Source organism: Loxodonta africana, chromosome 11, assembly GCF_030014295.1.
Source record: "Loxodonta africana isolate mLoxAfr1 chromosome 11, mLoxAfr1.hap2, whole genome shotgun sequence".
In the NCBI taxonomy this organism is placed as follows: domain Eukaryota; kingdom Metazoa; phylum Chordata; class Mammalia; order Proboscidea; family Elephantidae; genus Loxodonta; species Loxodonta africana.
The window spans coordinates 50,639,053-50,659,757 of NC_087352.1; the positions used below are offsets into that span (position 1 = coordinate 50,639,053).

General features: G+C 39.8%; 1 protein-coding gene across 4 annotated transcripts in view; it reads right to left on the minus strand.

Annotated features, from left to right (window-relative positions):
* WDR7 (WD repeat domain 7) overlaps window positions 1-14,264 on the minus strand; it is a 429,516-nt gene extending 415,252 nt beyond the window's left edge. For 2 of the 4 annotated variants that reach the window (XM_064294472.1, XM_064294476.1), the window contains exon 1: window positions 13,781-14,263. In XM_064294472.1, coding sequence (XP_064150542.1) covers window positions 13,781-13,983 — 203 coding nt within the window. In that variant the 5' untranslated portion in view covers window positions 13,984-14,263. Of the gene's footprint in view, window positions 1-13,780 lie in introns of all 4 variants that reach the window. The other 2 variants (XM_064294478.1, XM_064294475.1) reach the window with 2 other exon arrangements.
* Window positions 14,265-20,705: the final 6,441 nt, after the last annotated feature.

Here is a 20,705-nt window from a genome sequence, read left to right on the forward strand (position 1 = left end):
GTGCTGACTTCTCCAGTATTGTGTACTGTCTTACCCTTCACCAAAGTTACCTCTTATCTATTGTCTTTTTAGTGTTTTTCCATCCCCACTCCCACCCCCCTCATAACCATCAAAGATTCTTTCTGTGTATAAACCTTTTTATGAGTTTTTATAAGAGTGGTCTCATACAGTATGTCTTTTTGTGATTGACTTATTTCACTCAGTATAATGCCCTCTAGACTCATCCATATCGTGAGATGTTTTGCAGATTCATCATTGTTCTTTATTGTTGTTTAGTATTCCATTGCGTGTATGTACCATAGTTTGTTTATCCATTCACGTGTTAATGGGCACTTAGTTTGCTTCCATCTTTTTGCTATTGTGAATAATGCTGCAGTGAACATGGGTGTGCATATGTCTATTCACATGATGGCTCTTATTTCTCTTGGATATATCTCTAGGAGTGGGATTGCTGGATTGTATGGTATTTCTATTTCTAGCTTTTTGAGTAAGTGCCATATTGTTTTCCAAAATGGTTGTACCATTCCACATTCCCACCAGGAGTGCGTAAGAGTTCTAGTCTCCGCGAGGCCTCCTCTTTTTCATCACTAGATGATTCAGAGTCCAACCACTGCATTGTACTTTAGGTCTCAAGTGTTGCCTTTTATATTCTGTTTCTGTTTATTTATAAACACCAGCTCTGCTGCCACCATAAGCAAAAAAAAACAAATCATACTGTTGATCAGGAAAGTCAATAGAACACTTGAAAACCAGTAATTCAGAAACTGTCTTATACTACAAATTGGAATTCAATGATTTCCTTCTGCTTTTGACTAACCGCCTTGCATCACATTTTATGGGTTGAGAAAGAAATGATGCAAATAGAAGAAATTAACCCCTCAGCCATCTGGCTTCAATATATCCACTTCCTCTTTGTAACCATAAGAAGCTTTTTTTGGAAATATAGGAAGTACAGAATGGTTACCATATGATAAGATTAGGCTACATTCAATGTAGTTTGGTTTGTGAAAGAAATCTATAGAATATCTTTTCCCAGATAAGTGGGCTCTTTAATTCAACAAATATTAATTGAATACTTGCTATGTTTCAAATACCTTTTTCAGAATACAAAGGTTAACAGACTGTTATAAACTATTGGCATTCTGGCCCCTCTATACCAACTTTACAAAACCTATTTGTCAAGGTCTGTGTATATATACATGGAGTCCCTGGGTGGTGCAAATGGTTAGCAGTTATTCAGGCCCACCCAAAGCATTTTGGAAGAAAGGCCTGGTGATCTTCTTCCAAAAAATTAGCCATTAAAAACCCTATGGAGCACAGTTTGATACATATAGGGTTGCCATGAGTTGAAGTCCAACTCCATGGCAGCTGATTTTGGTTTCGTGTATATTTGTATTCTGAACCAAGGGCTAAAATAGATACACAAATACTAATAGATAAAATGCCTCTAATTCAGAAAAATACACACATACATATTTTTTACATGTAACCTTCCATTTAGTCAGAATTAAGATTTGCATTTTCAGTATACAGATCTTGAATATATTCATTTGAATAAATATTCTTCTCATCTGAAGGAATTATACCAACATCTTAAAAGATTTAAATAATCAAAAAATTCAGTTGAACATACATTTATTGAGCCTTATCTGAAAGTGCAGCTGAGAAAGCAAGAATCTGGCCATGTTCAGCTTCTATAGAGGGAGGCTGGTTCTGCTTTCCACTGCGACTCAGAAGGTAAGGAATTTCCTAAATGTTGGAAAGTATGTTGGATGCTGGGTGGCTAAAAAGAATGGCAAATGACCATCCAGATGTATAGCTATACCCCAGTGCAGTATGAGAAGCACACAACATAAGGAGTATGGGTGATGGAGATAAATTACTTCTAGGGTAGGTGGAGGGGGAATAATCACATTCGATTTTATGGAGGTCTAGAAAAATGGGTAAGATTTGAAATAGGAAGAGTTGAGAAATGAAAACAACTTTGTCACCAGTATTGAGAGACTTAAAAAAAGCAAACAAACAAACAAAAATACCACCAAACTCACTGCCATCCAATTGATTCCAGCTCACAGTGACCCTACAGGACAGAGTAGAGCTGCCCCATAAACCCAAAACCAAAATCCACTGCCGCCAAGTTGATTCAAACTCATAGCGACCCTATAGGACAGAGTAGACCTGCCCCATAGGGTTTTCAAGGAGCGGCTGGTGGATTTGAACTGCCGACGTTTGGTTAGCAGCTGAGCTCTTATCCATTGAGCCACCAGGGCTCCAGAACTGCCCCCATAATAGGGCATGTAAAATATGAATATATATATATATATAAACACACTGGGGTTTTTTTTTTTGGTATATAAACACACAATAAACAAAAAGTTAAATTTGGGGAAAGTAAAGGGACATGAAGGAGAAGTTTTGGAAAAGTTGATTTGGTCCAGATGATAAGAAATAACATGAGAAAAATAGAGTAAGGTCTGATAATGAAAGGTCTTGAATGCCTATGTAGGTTTTTTTTTTTTTTTAACTTTATTCCAAAGACAATGAGATGTCATTGAAGACTTTTGACCAATCCATAAAAAAACATAGAGTGGTGCTTTTCCTAACAATATTTTTTTTTTTATTGCTGCCTAACAAATTACCACAATCTTAGCCTAAAATAGCACATATTAGCATTTCCCAGTTTCTGTGGATCAGAAATTCAGGCACAGCAGAGCTGGGTGCTCTGCTCAGCATCTCACAAGACCGCCATCAAGGTGTCAGCCAGATTGCATTCTCAGCTGGAGACCAACTAGGGAAGAATCCAATTCCAAGCTCATTCAGGCTCATTGATTCTCTTGTAGCTGTAACACTAAGGATCCTGGGTTCTCACTGGCTGTTGAATGGAAGCAGCCCTCAGGTCCCAGAGGCAGCCCACAATTCCTAGCCACAGAGGCCTCGCCAAACACCCTCTTACAACATGGTAGCTTACTTCTTCAAAGCCAGCAAGGAAAATCTTTCTACTGTGCACTAGCAAGTTGGAATTTGTATGTATATATGTGTGGATACATATTTATATATATATATACACACACATACACACATATACGATGGGCTCAAGCATAGCAACAACTGTGAGCATGGCAAGGGCCAGGCAGTGTTTCCTTCTTTTGTACATAGTGTCACTATGAGTTGAAACCAACTTGATGGCACCTAACAACAAGATACATGTGTGTATATATATACGTTGTTTTTAGGTGCCATCAAGTTGATTCCAACTCATAGCAACCCCAAATACAACAGAACCAAACACTGTCCAGTTTTGTGCCATGCTCACAATCATTTTTATGCTTCAGCCCATTGTTGCAGTCACTGTATTAATCCATCTCATTAAGGGTCTTCCTCTCTCTTGCGGACCCTCTACTTTACCGAGCATGATGTCCTTCTCCAGGGACTGGTTCCTTCTGACAGCATGTCCAAAGTGTGTGAGACCAAGTCTCGGCACCCTTGCCTCTAAGGAGCATTCTGGCTGTACTTCTTCCAAGACAGATTTGTTTGTTCTTTTGGCAGTCCGTGATATATTCAATATTCTTCACCAATGCCATAATTCAAAGGCATCAGTTCTTCTTGGTCTTTCTTATTCATTGTTCAGCTTTCACATACATATGAGGCAATCGAAAACACCATGGCTTGAGTCAGGCGTACTTTAGTCCTTAAAGTGACATCTTTGCTTTTTAACACTTGAAAGTGCTCTTTTGCAGCAGGTTTGCTCAATGCCAAATATTGTTTGATTTCTTGACTCCTGCTTCCATGGGCATCAGTTGTGTATCCAAGTAAAATGAAATTCTTGAAAACTTTAATCTTTTCTCCATTTGTCATAATGTTGCTTATTGGTCCAGTTGTGAGGATTTTTGTTTTCTTTATGTTGAGGTGTAATCTGTACTGGAAAGTTGTAGTCCTTGATCTTTATCAGTAAGTGCTTCAAGTTCTCTTCACTTTGAGCAGGCAAGATTGTGTCATCTGCATATCGCAGGTTGTTAATGAGTCCTCCTCCAATCCTGATGGCTGCATTTTTCTTCATATAGTCCAGCTTCTCAGATTATTTGTTCAGCATACAGATTGAATAAGTATGGTGAAAGGATACGACCCTGATGCACACCCTTCCTGACTTTAAACCACGCAGTATCCCCTGCTTCTGTTCGAATGACTGCATCTTGGTTTATGTACAGGTTCCTCATGACCACGATTAAGTGTTCTGGAATTGCCATTCTTCACAATGTTATCTGTAATTTGCTATGATCCACACAGTCGAATGCTTTTGCATAGTCAATGAAACACAGGTAAACATCTTTCTGGTATTCTCTGCTTTCAGCCAGGATTCATCTGACATCAGCATGATGTCTCAAGTTCCACGTCCTCTTTTAAATCTGGCTTGAATTTCTGGCAGTTCCCTGTAGATATACTGCTGCAACCACTTTTAAATGATCTTCAGCAAGATTTTACTTGCATGTGATGTTAATGATATTGTTAGATAATTTCCACATTCTGTTGGATTACCTTTCTTTGGAATAGGCATAAATATGGATCTCTTCCAATCAGTTGGCCAGGTAGCTGTCTTCCAAATTTCTTGGCATAGATAAGTGGGAACCTCTAGCGCTGCATCCATTTATTGAAACATCTGAGTTGGTATTCCGTGAATTCCTGGAGCCTTGTTTTTTGACAATGTCTGCAGTGAAGCTTGGACCTCTTCCTTCAGTACCATCAATTCTTGATCATATGCTACCTCCTGAAATGACTGAACGTCAACCGATTCTTTTTAGTACAGTGACTTTTGTGTATTCTTTCAATCTTCTTTTGATGCTTCCTGCATCATTTAGTATTTTGCCCATTTTGCCCATAGAGTCCTTCAATATTGCAACTCAGAGCTTGAATTTTTCTTCAGTTCTTTCAGCTTGAGAAACACCTAGTGTTCTTTCCTTTTGGTTTTCTAACTCCAGGTCTTTGTATTCATAATCAAGGGAGTGACGTCCCATCCCCTTGGCCATATTCTGTTGGGTAGAAGTCACAGGAGAGGATTATACAAGTGTGTGACTCATAGGATATGTCAGCCACAAAAATTAATGTGGCAGCAGTATATCATGTAAATTAGGGAGAGACAGGGAAACAAAGACAGTCGTGAGAAGTTGTCTTGTTTTCTATTGTTTCTTAGTAAGAAATGTGTGGTTACCATCAGCACAGAATCATAAATGGAACCCATAGGGTAAGAGTCAGGAATTCCATCATTCTATAGGTATAAAAAACTTATCACTATGTCCTTAGAATTTAAGTTTCTTAGTGCTGCTATAACAGAAATACCCCAAGTGAGTGGTTTTAACAAACAGAAATTTATTTTCTCACAGTTTAGGAAGCTAGAAGTCAAAATTCGTGACATCTGCTCTAGAGGAAGACTCTCTCTCTGTCCTCTTTGAGGAAGGATCTCTCAGTTTCTGTAGGCATTCAGGATTCCTTTGTAATCTCCAGATGGCAGGTATCCTCCCCTCCCTTTGTGCTTGCTTCTTTGTGCCTAATCTTTATCAAAAGCCGCTAGCTTTAAAACACCCTACACTGATATGGTGTTATTAACATAACAAAGAAAACCCACTTGGAGTAACTGAGAATGTAGAGCACCAAAGATACAAGGGCAACATTAGTCCAAGAGACAAAAGGGCCACATAAACCAGAGACTGCATCAGCCTGAGACCAGAAGAACTAGATGATGCCTGGCTACCACCCAGGACTGGGAACATAATCAGAAGAGTCCCTGAGGATGGAGCAGGAGAAAAGTGTGGAGGAGAGCCCAAATTCATGTAAAAAGACCAGACTTAATGGTCTGACTGAGACTGGAGGAACCCTCAAAGCCACAGCTCCCGGACGCCCTGTTAACCCAGAACTAAAACTGTTCCCGAAGCCTACTCTTTGGACAAAGAATTAGACTGGACTAGAAAACATAAAATAATAGTGGTGAAGAGCATTCTCCTTAGTGCAAGCAGATACACTAGACCAAATGGGCGGTTCCTGTCCGGAGGCAGGATGAGAAGGCAGGAATGGACAGGAGTTGGTTGGATGGACACAGGAAACCCGGTTTGGAAATGGGGAGTGTGCTGTCACATTATAGGGATTGCAACTAGTGTCACATAACAGTATGTGTATAATTTTTGTATGAGAAATTAACTTGAGCTGTAAACTCTCACCTAAAGCACAATAGAAAATAAAATAAACCTACACTGGTATGGTCTTATTAACGTAACAAACAAAACCGTATTCCCAAATGGGAATGTGTCCACAGATATAGGGGTCAGGATTTCAACACACATTTTGCGGGGGACACAGCTCAATCTATAACACCCTACAAGACACCAATACTTCCTGGACTTCCAGAGCTCCAAGTTAGCTCTGCAAAAGGCAAAGAGATTTGTTCCTCCATTTTACAAATTTCAGAAAAATGAGATTATCATGCTGCCTGGTGATCTAGCATTATTACTATCCTTTTCTGATTGTTTCATTGGTGCTGTTATTTTTTTCCTCATCTAGATTATGAGCCAGTAGTTTGGTGTTCTCCATAGTGCTTAGTATTTTGCTAATTCTGTCCTTTCCTTAATAGACCCACTCCCCTATATGTCACATCACTGTTGGGGGCTCCATGTTAACAGGAGAGTTTTCCACTTTATGATAGTGCCACAGAGTAGACAAAAATAAGTGTTCTTTGCATGACTTTGTGTAATCAAAACTCTGTAAGTGCTTCCCCTTGAACTTTCTCACATGACATGAAAAATCAGCTGGTGAGACTTCTCTTTTTTTCCTGACTTCCACTAAATCAAATAATTTCTTTCCAAGTAACAGTATGTCTTTTTCTAGAAATACCACTATTTGCTCCATACTCGGCCTTCCAGGAAGGCATGAAGAAGATAAGGTTGGGGGTCCTTAGGCTCCTTATGAATGAGGGCTTGGGGGCCCATCATCAAGCTACCAAGATCAGCAAGGGGAAATTAGAATAGATAGTAAAGGAGGAGGTGATGAGTACCAGATGCAGCCCTGTCACTGGCTGCAGCAACAGGGACCATAGTTTGTTCCTCTAACCTCCCTCCTCTAAGCCTCCCTTCAGGTTGAGAGGAATACCAGAGCCCTGGCAAAGTTGTTGCCCATAGCTGTGTGGAGAAGCGGATCCATACAGTGCCGACAGTGTGTCTCTGGCAGAAAGATGTATTGCCCAGATTCCCCTTCAGGAAAGATCCACTTCCCAGCTCCAAGGAGAGTGGTTAGCTCACTGCCTCCTGCTGTTAGCTTTTTCAGGGTTGCTTCAGCTTTTCAGCTGAGGATACAGTATTCTTAGGGCAGCCCTGAACCAATTTCTCTGCTAACAAACCCTGGAGCTCTTTCTTGGCTGACAGAGACTTTGTCAGACCTGCTTTCCTCTCCCTCTGCATAATTTTGCTTCCTCCCTTTTTCTCTCACAGATGTTGCCAAAACCAGAAACCAAATAGGTTGCTATCAAGTTGATTCTGACTCATAGTGACCCTATAGGACAGAGTAGAACTGCCCCATAGGGTTTCTGAGGAGCAGCTGGGAGATTCGAACGCTGACCTTTTGGTTAGCAGCTGAGCTCTTAACCGCTGTGCCACCAGGGCACCCTCACAGATGTTTCTCTCCAATAAACCGATTGCATTCCTTACTCCATCTCAGCATCTGCTTTCTGGAGAACGCAACCTTCAACACAGCAAAATTTTAACAAGTGATAAATGTGGAACCTTTACTGTACCTGTATTTTATTTTATTTTTTGCAAGTTTTCTGTAGCTTTGAATTTTTTCAAATAAAAAGTTGGAGAAAAGATAAAGATTAATAAAAAGTTTTAAAAAACAGACTCAGGAGACACGTCAACCAATGCAGTGTATATGCCTTAATTTGGTATTGATTCAAGTAAATAAGTTGTAACATAGATTAGGAGAAAGACAGGGAAATATGAACACTGAATATTTAATGATATTAAGGAAGTAGTTAGCACTTTAGGTGTGATAATGGTATTGTGGAGTTTTGTTTGTTTGCTTGCTTTTTAAGGAATCCTCCTAAAAGTACAGGCTGAAGTATTGATGGATAGAACTATATGATGCCTGACATTTGCTTCACAGAAATCTGGACTGAGGGAGGCAGTGGTAATGAATAGTACCTTAACTTTACTTCCATCTTCATGAAAGAGTACTTTTTTTTTTACTTGTCCTAAATTTTACTTTGAGATGGATAGAGTCATTTTTTCAGCATCCATTAGTGTTGGCCACTATGCTAAGAGCTGAGCATGTAGAAAGTGAAAAGTCGTTCTTGTGGTCAAGTCTGGAGGGGAGATAGATATATCTACAGCAATTACAACACAGTGTAAGAAGCAATGCACGCTTTGTATTGTTGCAGTGTCTGATCCTTCTAGTTCCCTTCCAATTCTATTATTCTAAGTTTTGGTGGGAAATATTCCATTTTTAACATCTTGTGAATAGCCACTTTCTTACTGTGCAGAAGTCAACTAACATGCATTTTATTTTTATTGAATTTCGCCAGTCCCTGGCCCTCAGATATCTGCTGCTCAAGAACAGACTGACAGATGAGAGTGTGTTTTGTTTTCTACAGGTGTGTGTGTAGTTGTTGTTATTAGGTGCCATCAGTCCATTCTGACTCATGGTGACTCCATGTGACAGAGTAGAACCGCCCCATAGGGTTTCCTAGGCTGTCATTTTTATCAGAGCAGATCATCAGGTCTTTCTCCTGCGGAGCCTCTGGGTGGGTTCGAATTGTCATCCTTTCTGTTAGCAGCTGAGCGCCTAACCATTGTACCACCAGGGCTCCTTAAACACTTGAGATAGGGCTTAGAATGCAGCGAAAGCCTCTCTTAAGAGCTTTGTCATTTCCTTCCCCATCTGCACTTCCTAACAAGACAATATCCATTGCAACACCACAAGCAAAAGGAGCTCTCTTTTATAGGTAATTAAGTGAAAGCATAGATTGTTGGATATATGTAGTTTTTCAGTTCCAAGAAATAATGCCAATTCCAACACACACTTTAAAAAAATACTTAAATAAAATATATCTTTTTTATTGCAGAGGCTAAGATATCGAAATTTTTCTAAATATTTGGGCCTCTTTACAGAAACTTTAGGCAGTTTGGTGACTTCTAGACTACAGATATAAATTTCAAATCATTGAAATTATACCTACCTTTCAACATTCTACATACAAATCACTGCTACTTTCCTCTCTTTCTAGAAATATCACTTATTTGCTCCATACTTAGGCCTTCTAGGAAGGAGTAAAAGGGTTAAGGTTGGCAGTCCTCAGGCTCCTTATGGATGAGAGTTTGGGGGCATATCACCAAGCTACCAAGATTAGCAAGGAGAAATTGGGTACCTTACTCCCAACAAAGTAAAGAACATTTTATATTATTTTACGTTGTACCAGTTTAATTGTTTATCAAATGGGTAATTTATTTAAAAAAAATTGTTTCACATGATAATATCAAGCTTTGCCTCTCTGTTATATTACAAAACAGCAAAAAATATGTAGTTCATGTAATATAAATATTAAATAAAAAAAGAAATCCTGCTTCATAGTTTCCAAGCCCATTCTAGCTGTATGTTACGGAATTTGAAAATTAAATACCATTTCCCGCAGCTGTCCCTAGGTGGCACAATACCTTTTTAAAAAAAACAAAAAAAAAACCAAACCCAGTGCCTTTGAGTCAATTCCGACTCATAGCGACCCTATAGGACAGAGTGGAACAGCCCCATAGAGTTTCCAAGGAGCGCCTGGCAGATTTGAACTGCCAACCCTTTGGTTAGCAGCCCTAGCTCTTAACCACTACGCCACCAGGGTTTCCAACCTTTTAGTCAAGGGGGTGTGAGTTCCCCCTAGAATTCAAATACTTCTTTAGACAATGCCGTCAAGTCACCAGATTGACTATTTCTTCCACTAATGCTACATTCTTTAGGGTTGGACATTAGGTCACATTTTGGAGATTTCCTAGGAAGCCAAGAGTGGCCTATCATGGCACAAATCTCCTCCTTCTAGAATTACTGAAGAACCTCAATGACAATTCTAAGAGTCAGTTTTGGGTGTTTCCCAGAAATGTAAAATAGGTTTTTCTTTTGAAATTTATATCAAACTGCCTACATGCAATCTAGGTTTTGCCACAGAGGCACGCCCTTGTCATGGGAGCTAGGCAGTATTTTGGGCAGCAGTGCAATTTTCATTTCATTAGAATAGTTCCAAGGTGTGGTTGGCAATTTCTCCAAGGGTATTTTGTTTATGGTTGTGGAGCATACAAGCTTGGTTCTTCCCTGTTCCTCCTGGTAACCAGCAAACTAATTTCCTATAAAAAATGCCTTTCTGTTTAAATTAGCTAAAGTGGAATTTGTTGTCTGTGCTCAATAAATATTTGTTGAATAAACTGAATTACTGCAACTAATATGCCTGACTGATGAGGATGCTATAAGCAGACCAAGATTTTGAGGTGTTTTAGAATAAAAGAAGGAATTTGGATCACAATGATGGAAACATACTCAGTTTAAGAGGAGTAGCCTGCTATGAAAGATGCCAGCTTCTACAAGAGGTGCTACAATCATAGAGGAACCTAGAGGAAACCCAGCTGGAGGGATCTAGAGAGGCCATTAAAGCTGTGTCTAGACATTGATTGAGCAATAATATTGCAGCAGCAATTCTGATTCTTCGTCACCCTTATTCTATTTCCTAAACTTCCAAGCATTTAAGTTGAGGCATTTGCCTTCAAAGCAGAGTAATGAGGGTAGTTTTTTGGACTAGAGTGGTAGAACAGTGTCTCCTCTAGTAGTAGGTGACACCCAGGAGCGAAGGGAAACTCTCTACCCAGAAGATTAGCAGCACACCCTGGAGCACAAGGGTAAATCATTTGATATGTCACATAGCCTAGTATTTACTAGTGAGCAGTCCTGGTGTTAGACTGCCCTGACTTAAACGCTGGCTTCACTTCCTACTAGGCGTGTGACCTTCGAAAAACTACTCTAACCATGAAATAATACAGAAACAGTGAAGAGAAACAGCATCCACTGGAAGACTAAAAGGGAGTTTTAAAAGATAACTTCTTTGTCCTGTTGCCATGGAGTCGATTCCAACTCACAGCAACCCTGTAGGACAGGGTAGAACTGCCCCATAGGGCTTCCTAGAATATAATCTTTATGGGAGCAGACTGCCACATCTTTCTTTCACAGAGCGGCTGGTGAGTTTGAACAGCCAATCTTTCAGTTAGCACTCGAGCACTTAAGCACTCTGCCACCACAGCTCTCTTCAAAAGATAAAATCACCAATCATGTAAGAAGACCAACACCATGAAATTAAAATAAGGCATATAAACAGAAGCAATTAGAAGTCCTGGAAATTAAAAATATGATCACTGAAATAAGACCTTCGATATATGAGTTAAAGAGAAAAAAGAAAACTACTGAGCAAAAAATATCACCATACATTTTAGGAAAGCCTATAATGTGTAAAAAAAACCAATGGCCTTAGCTAAAAAAAAAAAAAAATTTTTTTTTTTTTTTAGCTAGAGATTATTCTGATCATAGAACTAAAAAACAAAAAGCACCAACTTCTAGTATTTGCAATTTGAGGAGCCGTTACATACATAAAACCATCAAAGGATGCTAATGCTACGAAAGAACAGTCAGATAAAAGAGAACTCTTGGAAATTAAAAATAAGATTGCAAAACAAACCTGAAGAAGTCTACCATGAAGTAGACAAAAATGAGAGCGACAAAGAGAGGACATACGAGTGAAATTAGGAGACCAAACAATCCAAAAGGTCTCATATTTGACTAACAGTTATTCCCTAAAAAAAGAACAAAGAAAATCAAAGAAATAATATTTTAAAAAGTCCCAAAGCTCAAAGCAAAAGTCTCAAAGTAGAAAGAGTCCGCTGGAAGCTCAGTGCAATGGATCAAAAGAGAGCGTATCTTACACATACCATTATGAAATTCCAGAATGCCAGTAATAAAGAGATCCTAAAAGCTGAGCGAGTTGGGGGAAGGAAAGAGGTCTTTTAGAAGAGAAGTATCAACCTAACGTCAGTTTTCTAAAGAGCAAAATGGGAAGCCAGAGACAATTAAAGCAATGCCTTTAGGGTTCTGAGAATAAATGGCTTTCACCATAGACGTATATGCCCAGCTGCTCATGATATGACCTCTACCTTCCTCTCCAATTTCATCTTCCCAGTGAAATCCAAAAGCAAATCATTTGACATTGTCGGTCACATAGCCTAGTATTTACTAGTGAGCACTTGGGTGTTAGACTGCCTTGACTTGAATGCTGGCCAAAAGAACAAGAAATATGACCAGAATGCTTTTTAGATGTGAGGATGATGAGACTTTGGTTCCCTTACTTTGGACACGTCATCAGGAAAGATCAATTACTAGAAAAGGGTCTCTTGTTTGGTAGAGAGTCAGCAATAACGAGGAAAACCCACAGCGAGATAGATTGACACAATAGTCACAACAATGGTCTCAAACATATCAGTGATTATGAAGATGGCACAGAACTGGACAACGTTTTGTTCTGTTATACACAGCAGACTCAAGGGCAATTAACATCTTTAGACCCTGGTTGCCTAGTGGTTAAGTGCTACGGCTGCTAACCAAAGGGTCGTTAGTTCGAATCCGCCAGGCGCTCCTTGGAAACTCTATGGGACATTTCTACTCTGTCCTATAGGGTCGCTATGAGTCGGAATTGACTCGACGGCACTAGGTTTTTTTTTTTTTTTTTTTAATATTTCTGGCACACAAAGTGTTAAATATTATCTATTATTATCAGCTCTCTCAACCTATGAATTTGCATCTGCCGGTCCTTTGCCTCGAATACCCCTGTAAGCTCTCACCATCTGCCTAATTCCTACTTCTTTTTCAATTCAGTTCAGGAATCCCATCTAGCAAGTTTTCCCTGCCCCACCCACCCATCTGATTTGCCTCCAACGTGGATAAAGTCCATGTTACTGCATAACTATCGTTTGTGCCTGTCACTAGACTGTAAGCTTCCTGAAGGTAAGGACAGTGCTTTCATCTTTTTTTTTATAATTTTTATTGAGCTTTAAGTGAACGTTTACAAATCAAGTCAGTCTGTCACATATAAGCTTATATACACCTTACTCCATACTCCCACTTACTCTCCCCCTAATGAGTCAGCCCTTCCAGTTTCTCCTGCTTTCATCTTTTTATGCACAACTGCAAGGCAGGTGCACAGCACTTACTGAAGGATTGCATGGAGAGGGCCCGTATGTAACCAGACTAATTAATAACGGTTCCTAAACGTATTTCGTTTCCCAAGAGACAAGACTATACCCAAAGTATGTCCGGGGGAGAGGGAAGATTAAAACCTTAGGCAGTTGCCATGAATCCCGAAAAAAAAAAAAAAAAAGGCCGCATATTTCCTACCGAAGAAACCTCATCGTAAAATGCTCATGCACGGGAAACACAGAGGAATACAACCTTCGAGACCGCAGTCTGCGCTTGCGCTTGTCGTGTCTTCAGGTGCGCCTGCGCTGCTAAAGGCAGCATGAGGCTCCTCAGCAGAGACTGGGGACGGCACGGAAATGACGCCAGGGTGCGCAAGCGCCGTGGGCCTGGCCGCGCGGGGGCTGCTGGGTGCCGCACGCCGTCTCTTCCTTCGCCTCTCCCCTCCCCGCTCCCCGTCCCCGCCCCTTCGCGGCTCCGCTCCCTGGCGTGACTCGGCACTGGGAGCCCCGAGAGAAGAGGCCGCGGTCCTCACCTCCTCTGTCCAGGCCTCGGCCTTCCTGAACCTTCTCCTTTCACTCCCGGGTCTTCCCTTTCAGCTCCGAAGTCGGCGGCGTTGCGGCCGCTCTGCCCGCTTTCTGTGAGGATGGTGGGAGTGAAGCCGGTTGGGAGCGACCCGGATTTCCAGCCGGAGCTAAGCGGCGCGGGCTCCAGACTCACCGTGGTCAAGTTCACCATGAGAGGGTGAGGTCGGGCCCGAGCCCTGTGGTTCTGCCGGTCTGTCTGCCCGTGCTTTCCTTTCCCGGTCACGGCTCCCCTGCAGCCTCCTGGTCTGGATTGTCCGGCACTGGCCACAGGTCCAGGTCGCCGCTTTCAGGGTTAGGCCTCAGCTCTCGGGTGTGAGGCCCCGTTCGTGCGTAAGGGGGTCTCAGGCAGACTCGGAGGCCTGGCCCAGCAGCCTTCCCCAGCCTAAGAGACTGCAGCCCGCCGCTTCTGAATCCTCGGATGAGCTCTGCTTTGGGGGATGGCCCGCCCCTGTCTTTTCTGTGTGTGAGTGCCGCCCCTGCTTGCGCCCGTTTCCTTCTTTCCGGGAGCCAGCTGTCACTTGAATTTTAAAATCCACTGCCTTGAGTCGATTGCGACTCATAGCGACCCTACAGGATAAAGTAGAACTGCCCCAAAGGGTTTTCAAAGCTGTAATCTTTATGGATGCAGACCGCCACATATTTCTCCCACGGAGCGGATGGTGGATTCGAACTGCTGATTTTTTGGTTAGCAGCCAAGCCCTTTAACTACTGCGTCACCAGGGCCCCGCTTGCATCTTAGAAATTCCAAGAGCTTTTTTTCCTGACCTCTTTGATTCTGGTTATCCTTCTGCAATTTCTGTAAAGCCTTTGGAAGATTCATATGAACTCATCTGCATAGTGGTTAGTCCTAAGGCCCAGTTAATGCATTTTGAATTAAGCTAGTGTTGAGTCAGGACCCTTGGTAATCTATATAAGGTTTTTCTTCCTTTGTTTAGTATCTTTGTAACTTAGGCTCCCCTGTATATGTGATTACATGATTGCACAAATTATAGTAGATATATATTACAGGTATAGAAAGGTGGCTAGGCGTCTGGGTTTGACCGTACATACTCTATTTTTGACTTGATGATTTAAGAGGGCAGGGATCTTGAGAGATGTTCGACTGTCTTTGATAATTCTCAATGTAATTTATAGGTCATGGAGCTAGACAATCTTCCACATTGATTGTGTAATGTGCCTGTTGGAACTAGGCATTAGAATCAAGATTTCAGCCAGTGTGTGTTATTTACACATTTCCCCTTTGATATGTCAGAGCCTAGTTATGAGGATTAGAGGAGTCTCTACTTGATTTACCTTGCCCCCTCTGGTGTTACTGACACTTGTACTAACATGGAGAAATCTGTTACAGGTATCACTGTATATGTAACCCATTTTTGTGTCTAACTAACTATGGAAACATAAGGCAATATTTTGAATCTCAGAGCAAAGAACATAGTTCCTGGCACATGGTTCAGTAAATGTTGAATCTTTAAGTGGTGGTATTAGGATCAGATAGTTTTAGGGGAGGGAGGGATGAAGATGAGAATAAATTGGGACTTATTTTTGGACTAGTCCTACACAGAATTGGAAAGGAGCAGTAAAGTGGATGTGTTAGGGTGTAATAGACTACCCATTTAACATGTGGACTTAACACATTTACTAAATTTAAGTAAAGATTTCATATATATTAAGACATGTCTAAATGAAATGTCCAAATTCTGTATGTTTTTCCAGCTTGAGCAATTTTGTAATGACTGTGGTTGTGCAGTGGTGCTAACTGAAAGGTCGATGGTTCGAACGTACCAGTCACTCCTCAGGAGAAAGATGTGACAGTCTGCTTCCATAAAGATGACAGCCTTGGAAATCGCATGGGGCAGTTCTGTTCTGTCCTGTAGGGTCATTATGAGTTGGAATCCACTCGATGGCAGGAGGTTTTGTTTTTTAATATCTGTTAATGTAGAGGAATACCTGTACCTAAGCTAAAGTGAAAACGGGAAGAGATGATTTTGCCAGGAAATCTCACTTTTGGTTCATTTTTCCAATTCTAGTAAATTGGAGACTTCATGTTTTTGTCACATAATGATACATGCTTTTTCTTACCAAAGGAGAGATTGAGATAATAGGGTAATAAGTAAATCATTTATTGATTGAAGGAAGGAAAGTGGGGTAAACATTGCTACTAAGGAAGCACTTTTCTATTTCTGTTAGTAATATGCCATTTAAGCATAACTGCAGATATGATTGGTAAAGAGTTGTGTTATTTATTTTTGAAAAAATAGTTTGGTGGGGTGAAAGTTTTTTTTTTTTTGTAAAAACTTAGATCAAATACGTAAAGTGTTTGCATTTATAGAAATTTTAGCACTCTTGGAAGTCCCTGCGACACCTCACTTCTGATCTCCAGGCTATAAATTTGGGGTTTTTCCACTGCCCCTTCCAAATGCCAGTTGTAAGCTTGGGAGTTCCCAGGGTTTTCCTCACCTCTGACCTGCTGGCTACAAATCTGGGTGTTCCTTCTACCCCTGTCAGAATACCAGCTGTCAGTAAGTTCAAGGGTTTCAAGTACCCCTCCCTTCTGACCTGCTAGCTCTCACTACCTTGGTAATTTGCTGGAATGACTCACAAAACTCACGGAAAGTTCTTTACTTGACTATTATTGCTTTATTATGAAGGATACAAATGAAGAGATGCATAGGACAAGGTCTGGGACGGTTCTGAGTGTCCATGTCCAAAAACAGGAAGCACTTTTCTCCCATTTACAAGGACGTCTTTAACCAACCAGGAGGCCAGTGGAGCTTCCATGTCCAGAGCCTTTATTGGGACCTTATTTCACAGGCATGATTTGTAGAATAAATGACACTTGGTGGTCTTTCTGGCCTTATTAGCCCCCACCTGAGTCACCTCATTAACATAAACCCTCAAGTGTGGTCTGGAGGCCTCATCAAAGATGCTTCAGTCACTGGAGAATTCAGTATTAGACCCCCAAATGACAAACCAGTAAAATTCTGTAAGAAACCTTAATCAGGGTCAGTGCCATCCCATTGTAGACCCAGGGCAGTTTTCACCAGCACGTATTTCTTCCTTGGGTTGTTTCTACCTTTTGGCTGCAGTAATCATTGCTGTACAAGTATCTGTTTGAGTCCCTGCTTTCAGTTCTTTTGGGTATATACCTAGGAGTGGAATTGCTGGATCATATGGTAACTCTGTGTTTAACTTTTTGAGGAATAAGTTTACTCTTGAATGGTAATGTTAGGAAAAGCAAACATCTTATTTAAAATAACTAGTCAGTTCATTTGAATCATTGTAGTGTGAAAGTATAATATTGTACTTACTCGCTATTCTGTGTGATTTATTTTGACTTTTGACTGAAATTCCAACCTATGGTGGCTAACTAAAATTAAAGTGTCTAACCAACCAGTTGCCCTTGAGTTGATTCTAAATCATGGCGTCCTTATGAGTGTCAGTATAACTGCTCCACAGAATTTTCAATGGGTGATTTTTTGGAAGTAGATTGCCAGGTCTTTCTTCCAAAGTGCCTCTGGGTAGACTCAGACTTCAGCGCTTTTGGTTAGTGCGTTAACTATTTGCACCGTCCAGGGAACTCCAAACAAAGGATCTAGATAAGGTTAAATTATGAAAAGAGACAGTTATTTGTAAGGCAACTATTATTTTAGTAATATTTGTTCAGCTACAAATAGTGTTTTTTAATACTAGCTTATATGTGATTGGTGAATAGAAAGATGATGTCAGTATAATGTGGGAGTTCTTTTGGTTCATATGCAATTTTTCCTAGGTAATGAAGAGCAGGAATAACAATAAAAAACCTTCAGCAGGAAGGAGAAGTGAGCTTGTGAGGTCTTAGATTATGTTCATTTAAAATTGGTAGATATGACCAAATGACCCTTCAAAAAAAAAAATTATCAATTTAGACTTTCATAAATAATGTTTAACAGTTATTGATAGCTAGGAATATTTGGTTAAACTAAACATATAGGGTTAGTCAACTGTAAATGTTTATTTATAATTGTGTCTGAGCCTATTTGAGGATTGTTAGATCAAAAAATCTACTTTCAGAAGCACTATGTTTAATATTTAAGAACTTAATAGCTATTTTCTCAGCTTTTTGGGGTGAAACTTACAGATGAAAATGCTGATTAAAATGTTAAGAGTGGAGAAAAAATCACAACCTGAGTTTGAGATTAAAACATTTGTTCTCATTTTATGCTTTAAGATTTGTTCTTCCTTTACCGTTCCTGTACTCTTAATGAGATATACATAGTGCACAGCCATAAATGTTCGATTTAGTAAGTTTTGACAAACCAACATACCTCTGTAATCAGCTTCCAGACAAGATACAGAACATCACTAGTGTCCAGAAGACCTGTCCCTCATGCCCCGTTCCTGTCACTAATTCTCACAAGAGTAACCTTTATCCTGATTTATAATGTTTTGCCTATATTGTAGTTTAAATGAATGGCATCATATTGTGTATTCTTGTGATTGACTTCTTTCCTCATTATTAGTTGTGAGATTCATATTTTTGCAGGAGGCTCTGTATCAATTATGCTCATTGCTGGATAGTATTACATTGTATGAATAGCCACAATTCATTTAACCTGTTCTACTGTTGATAGGAATTTGGGTAGTTTCCAGTTTTTGACTATTAGAAATATTGCTACTCTTAATATTTTTGCAGTTTTCCTAAGGGGAACATATGTACACATTTCTGTTGGGTACATACCTCAGGAATGGATTTGCTAGGTCATAGGGTAGGCATATCCTCTAGCTTTGGCAGTACTGCCTGTTTCCTTTTTTCCTCAAAGTAGTTATACCAATTTGCACTGTCACTAACAGTCTATGAGAGTTCAGTTACATCACATTCCTGACTTGATACTTTAAGCTATTTTAAGTAGGTATGGCTTTAATTTGCATATCCCTGGTTTCCTGGTGATTTAATGACATAGAACACCTTTTCATGTTTACTGACTAGATAACCTCATTTGTCAAGTGACTTTTCAAGAGTTTTCCCATTTTTCTTTTGGGTGTCAGTATTGTTTTTACTAATTGATAGGAGTCGTTTCATACTAGAAGTATACATCTTTGATTGGATATGTTTTACAAATATTTTTCCCATTTTGTGTCCTGTGTAAAAAGTATTTGCTTACTCCAAGATTTTGAAAGTATGTATTTTCTCTGTGTATTTGTCCAAATCCTTGTTGTTTTACCCTTCACATTTAAATCTGCAGTCTGTCTGGAATTGATTTTTATATAAGGTGTGAGGTAAGAGTCAAGATGCGTTTTTTTCACCCGTATGGATACCCAGTTGACCCAGCATTGTTTATTGAAAAGACAGTCCTTTTCCCACTGCACTGCTCTGTCACCTTTGTCATAAACCAGTGACTGTATAGGGGGTGGATCTGTTTCTGGACTCTCTTACTTTTCATTGGTCAGTTTGTTTATCCTTTTAGCTATACCATATGTTCCTAATTAATGAAGCCTAATAATAGCTCTTAATATCTAGTAACGTTATTTTTTCAGCTTTGAGCCTCAAAATGGCTATGTCTGTTTTGGTATTTTCCCGTAAATTTTAGGGTAAGCTTGTTAATTTCCACTAGAAAAGCTGCAGAGATTTTACATTGACTCTAAAGATCAAATTGAGAAAAACTGACATCTTGACAATACTGAAGTTTGCAATTCCTAAGCAGAGTGTGTCCCTCCATTTATTTAGATCATCTTAAATATCTCTCAGTGAGAACAAATCTGGAAGAATTAACACTATTAGGTATTGAAACCTAATGTAAGCTGTAGTCATTAAGACAATGTAGTATTTATGCAGATATAGATAAATAGCCCAATGGAACAGACTAGAGAGTCTAATGCCAAGATTATGAGCATTTATTTTATCTTACGTTTTAATTGACTAGTGCTTTGGAGTATAAATTAGTACAGTCTCTGGTGTTATTTTGCCAAGTGTCTGTTTTACCTTTCTCACAGGTGTGGACCGTGTTTAAGGATTGCTCCAGCGTTCAGCTCTATGAGTAATAAATATCCACAGGCAGTTTTCTTGGAAGTGGATGTACATCAGTGCCAAGTAAGGATGAGAACACCTTTTCTTTTCCTTTTTATTGATGAATCAGTTTGAAATTCAGCATTAATGTCATTTATCTCCTTATGCACATGGCACTTATTTCTTTGAAGTTAAGGAAAATGTGTTGGCGTGATTATTATAAATGTCGTTATGGCTACATTATAGTTTAGAAGGGTATTTCTATAGTTCAATATCAATTGTTTGAGGTTCTGTTTGTATTAATAGCCTTCTGATACAAAACTAACATGCTGTTGTTAAATAGGTCACTTGACAGTTCTATTTTACATTTCTTTGTTTATCTTTTGCAAATCTTGAATTATATCTTCTACTACTGGGGCATTGGCCGGGAATTCTTGGTCATAGTCTAATTTGAACTGGAGAGTTTGTAGTCTTACTTCAAAGCTGCATTCTCAGTGGAAACTTTAAAACATTGATTTACTGTGACTGAGCTGCAGTGTCGTGGGCACATTGCCCCTGATTATTTGATAGTGCCAGCTTTGTATTTGCATGGGTAGAAATATGGGGGAGTTATGGAAAAAGAAAATTTTGGAAGGTTTCTTTCACAAATAGTTTTGACTAAGAAACAGCACTGTAGCTCACCTCCCCCCCCATTTGGGTGAGAGTCTGTGTTAGTTATACGTTTTTAAATGTGAGAAAAATAATGTTACATAGTTTGTAGTCAGTAGTTTGGGGATTTGGATTAAAACCTGCATTACCCATTTGCTGTTAAGTACTTATGTCGCATATTATTGGACTGCATTGCTGCCCCTTATTTTAAGCATTCGTCGTCTCTGATCCGAAAGTGCTTT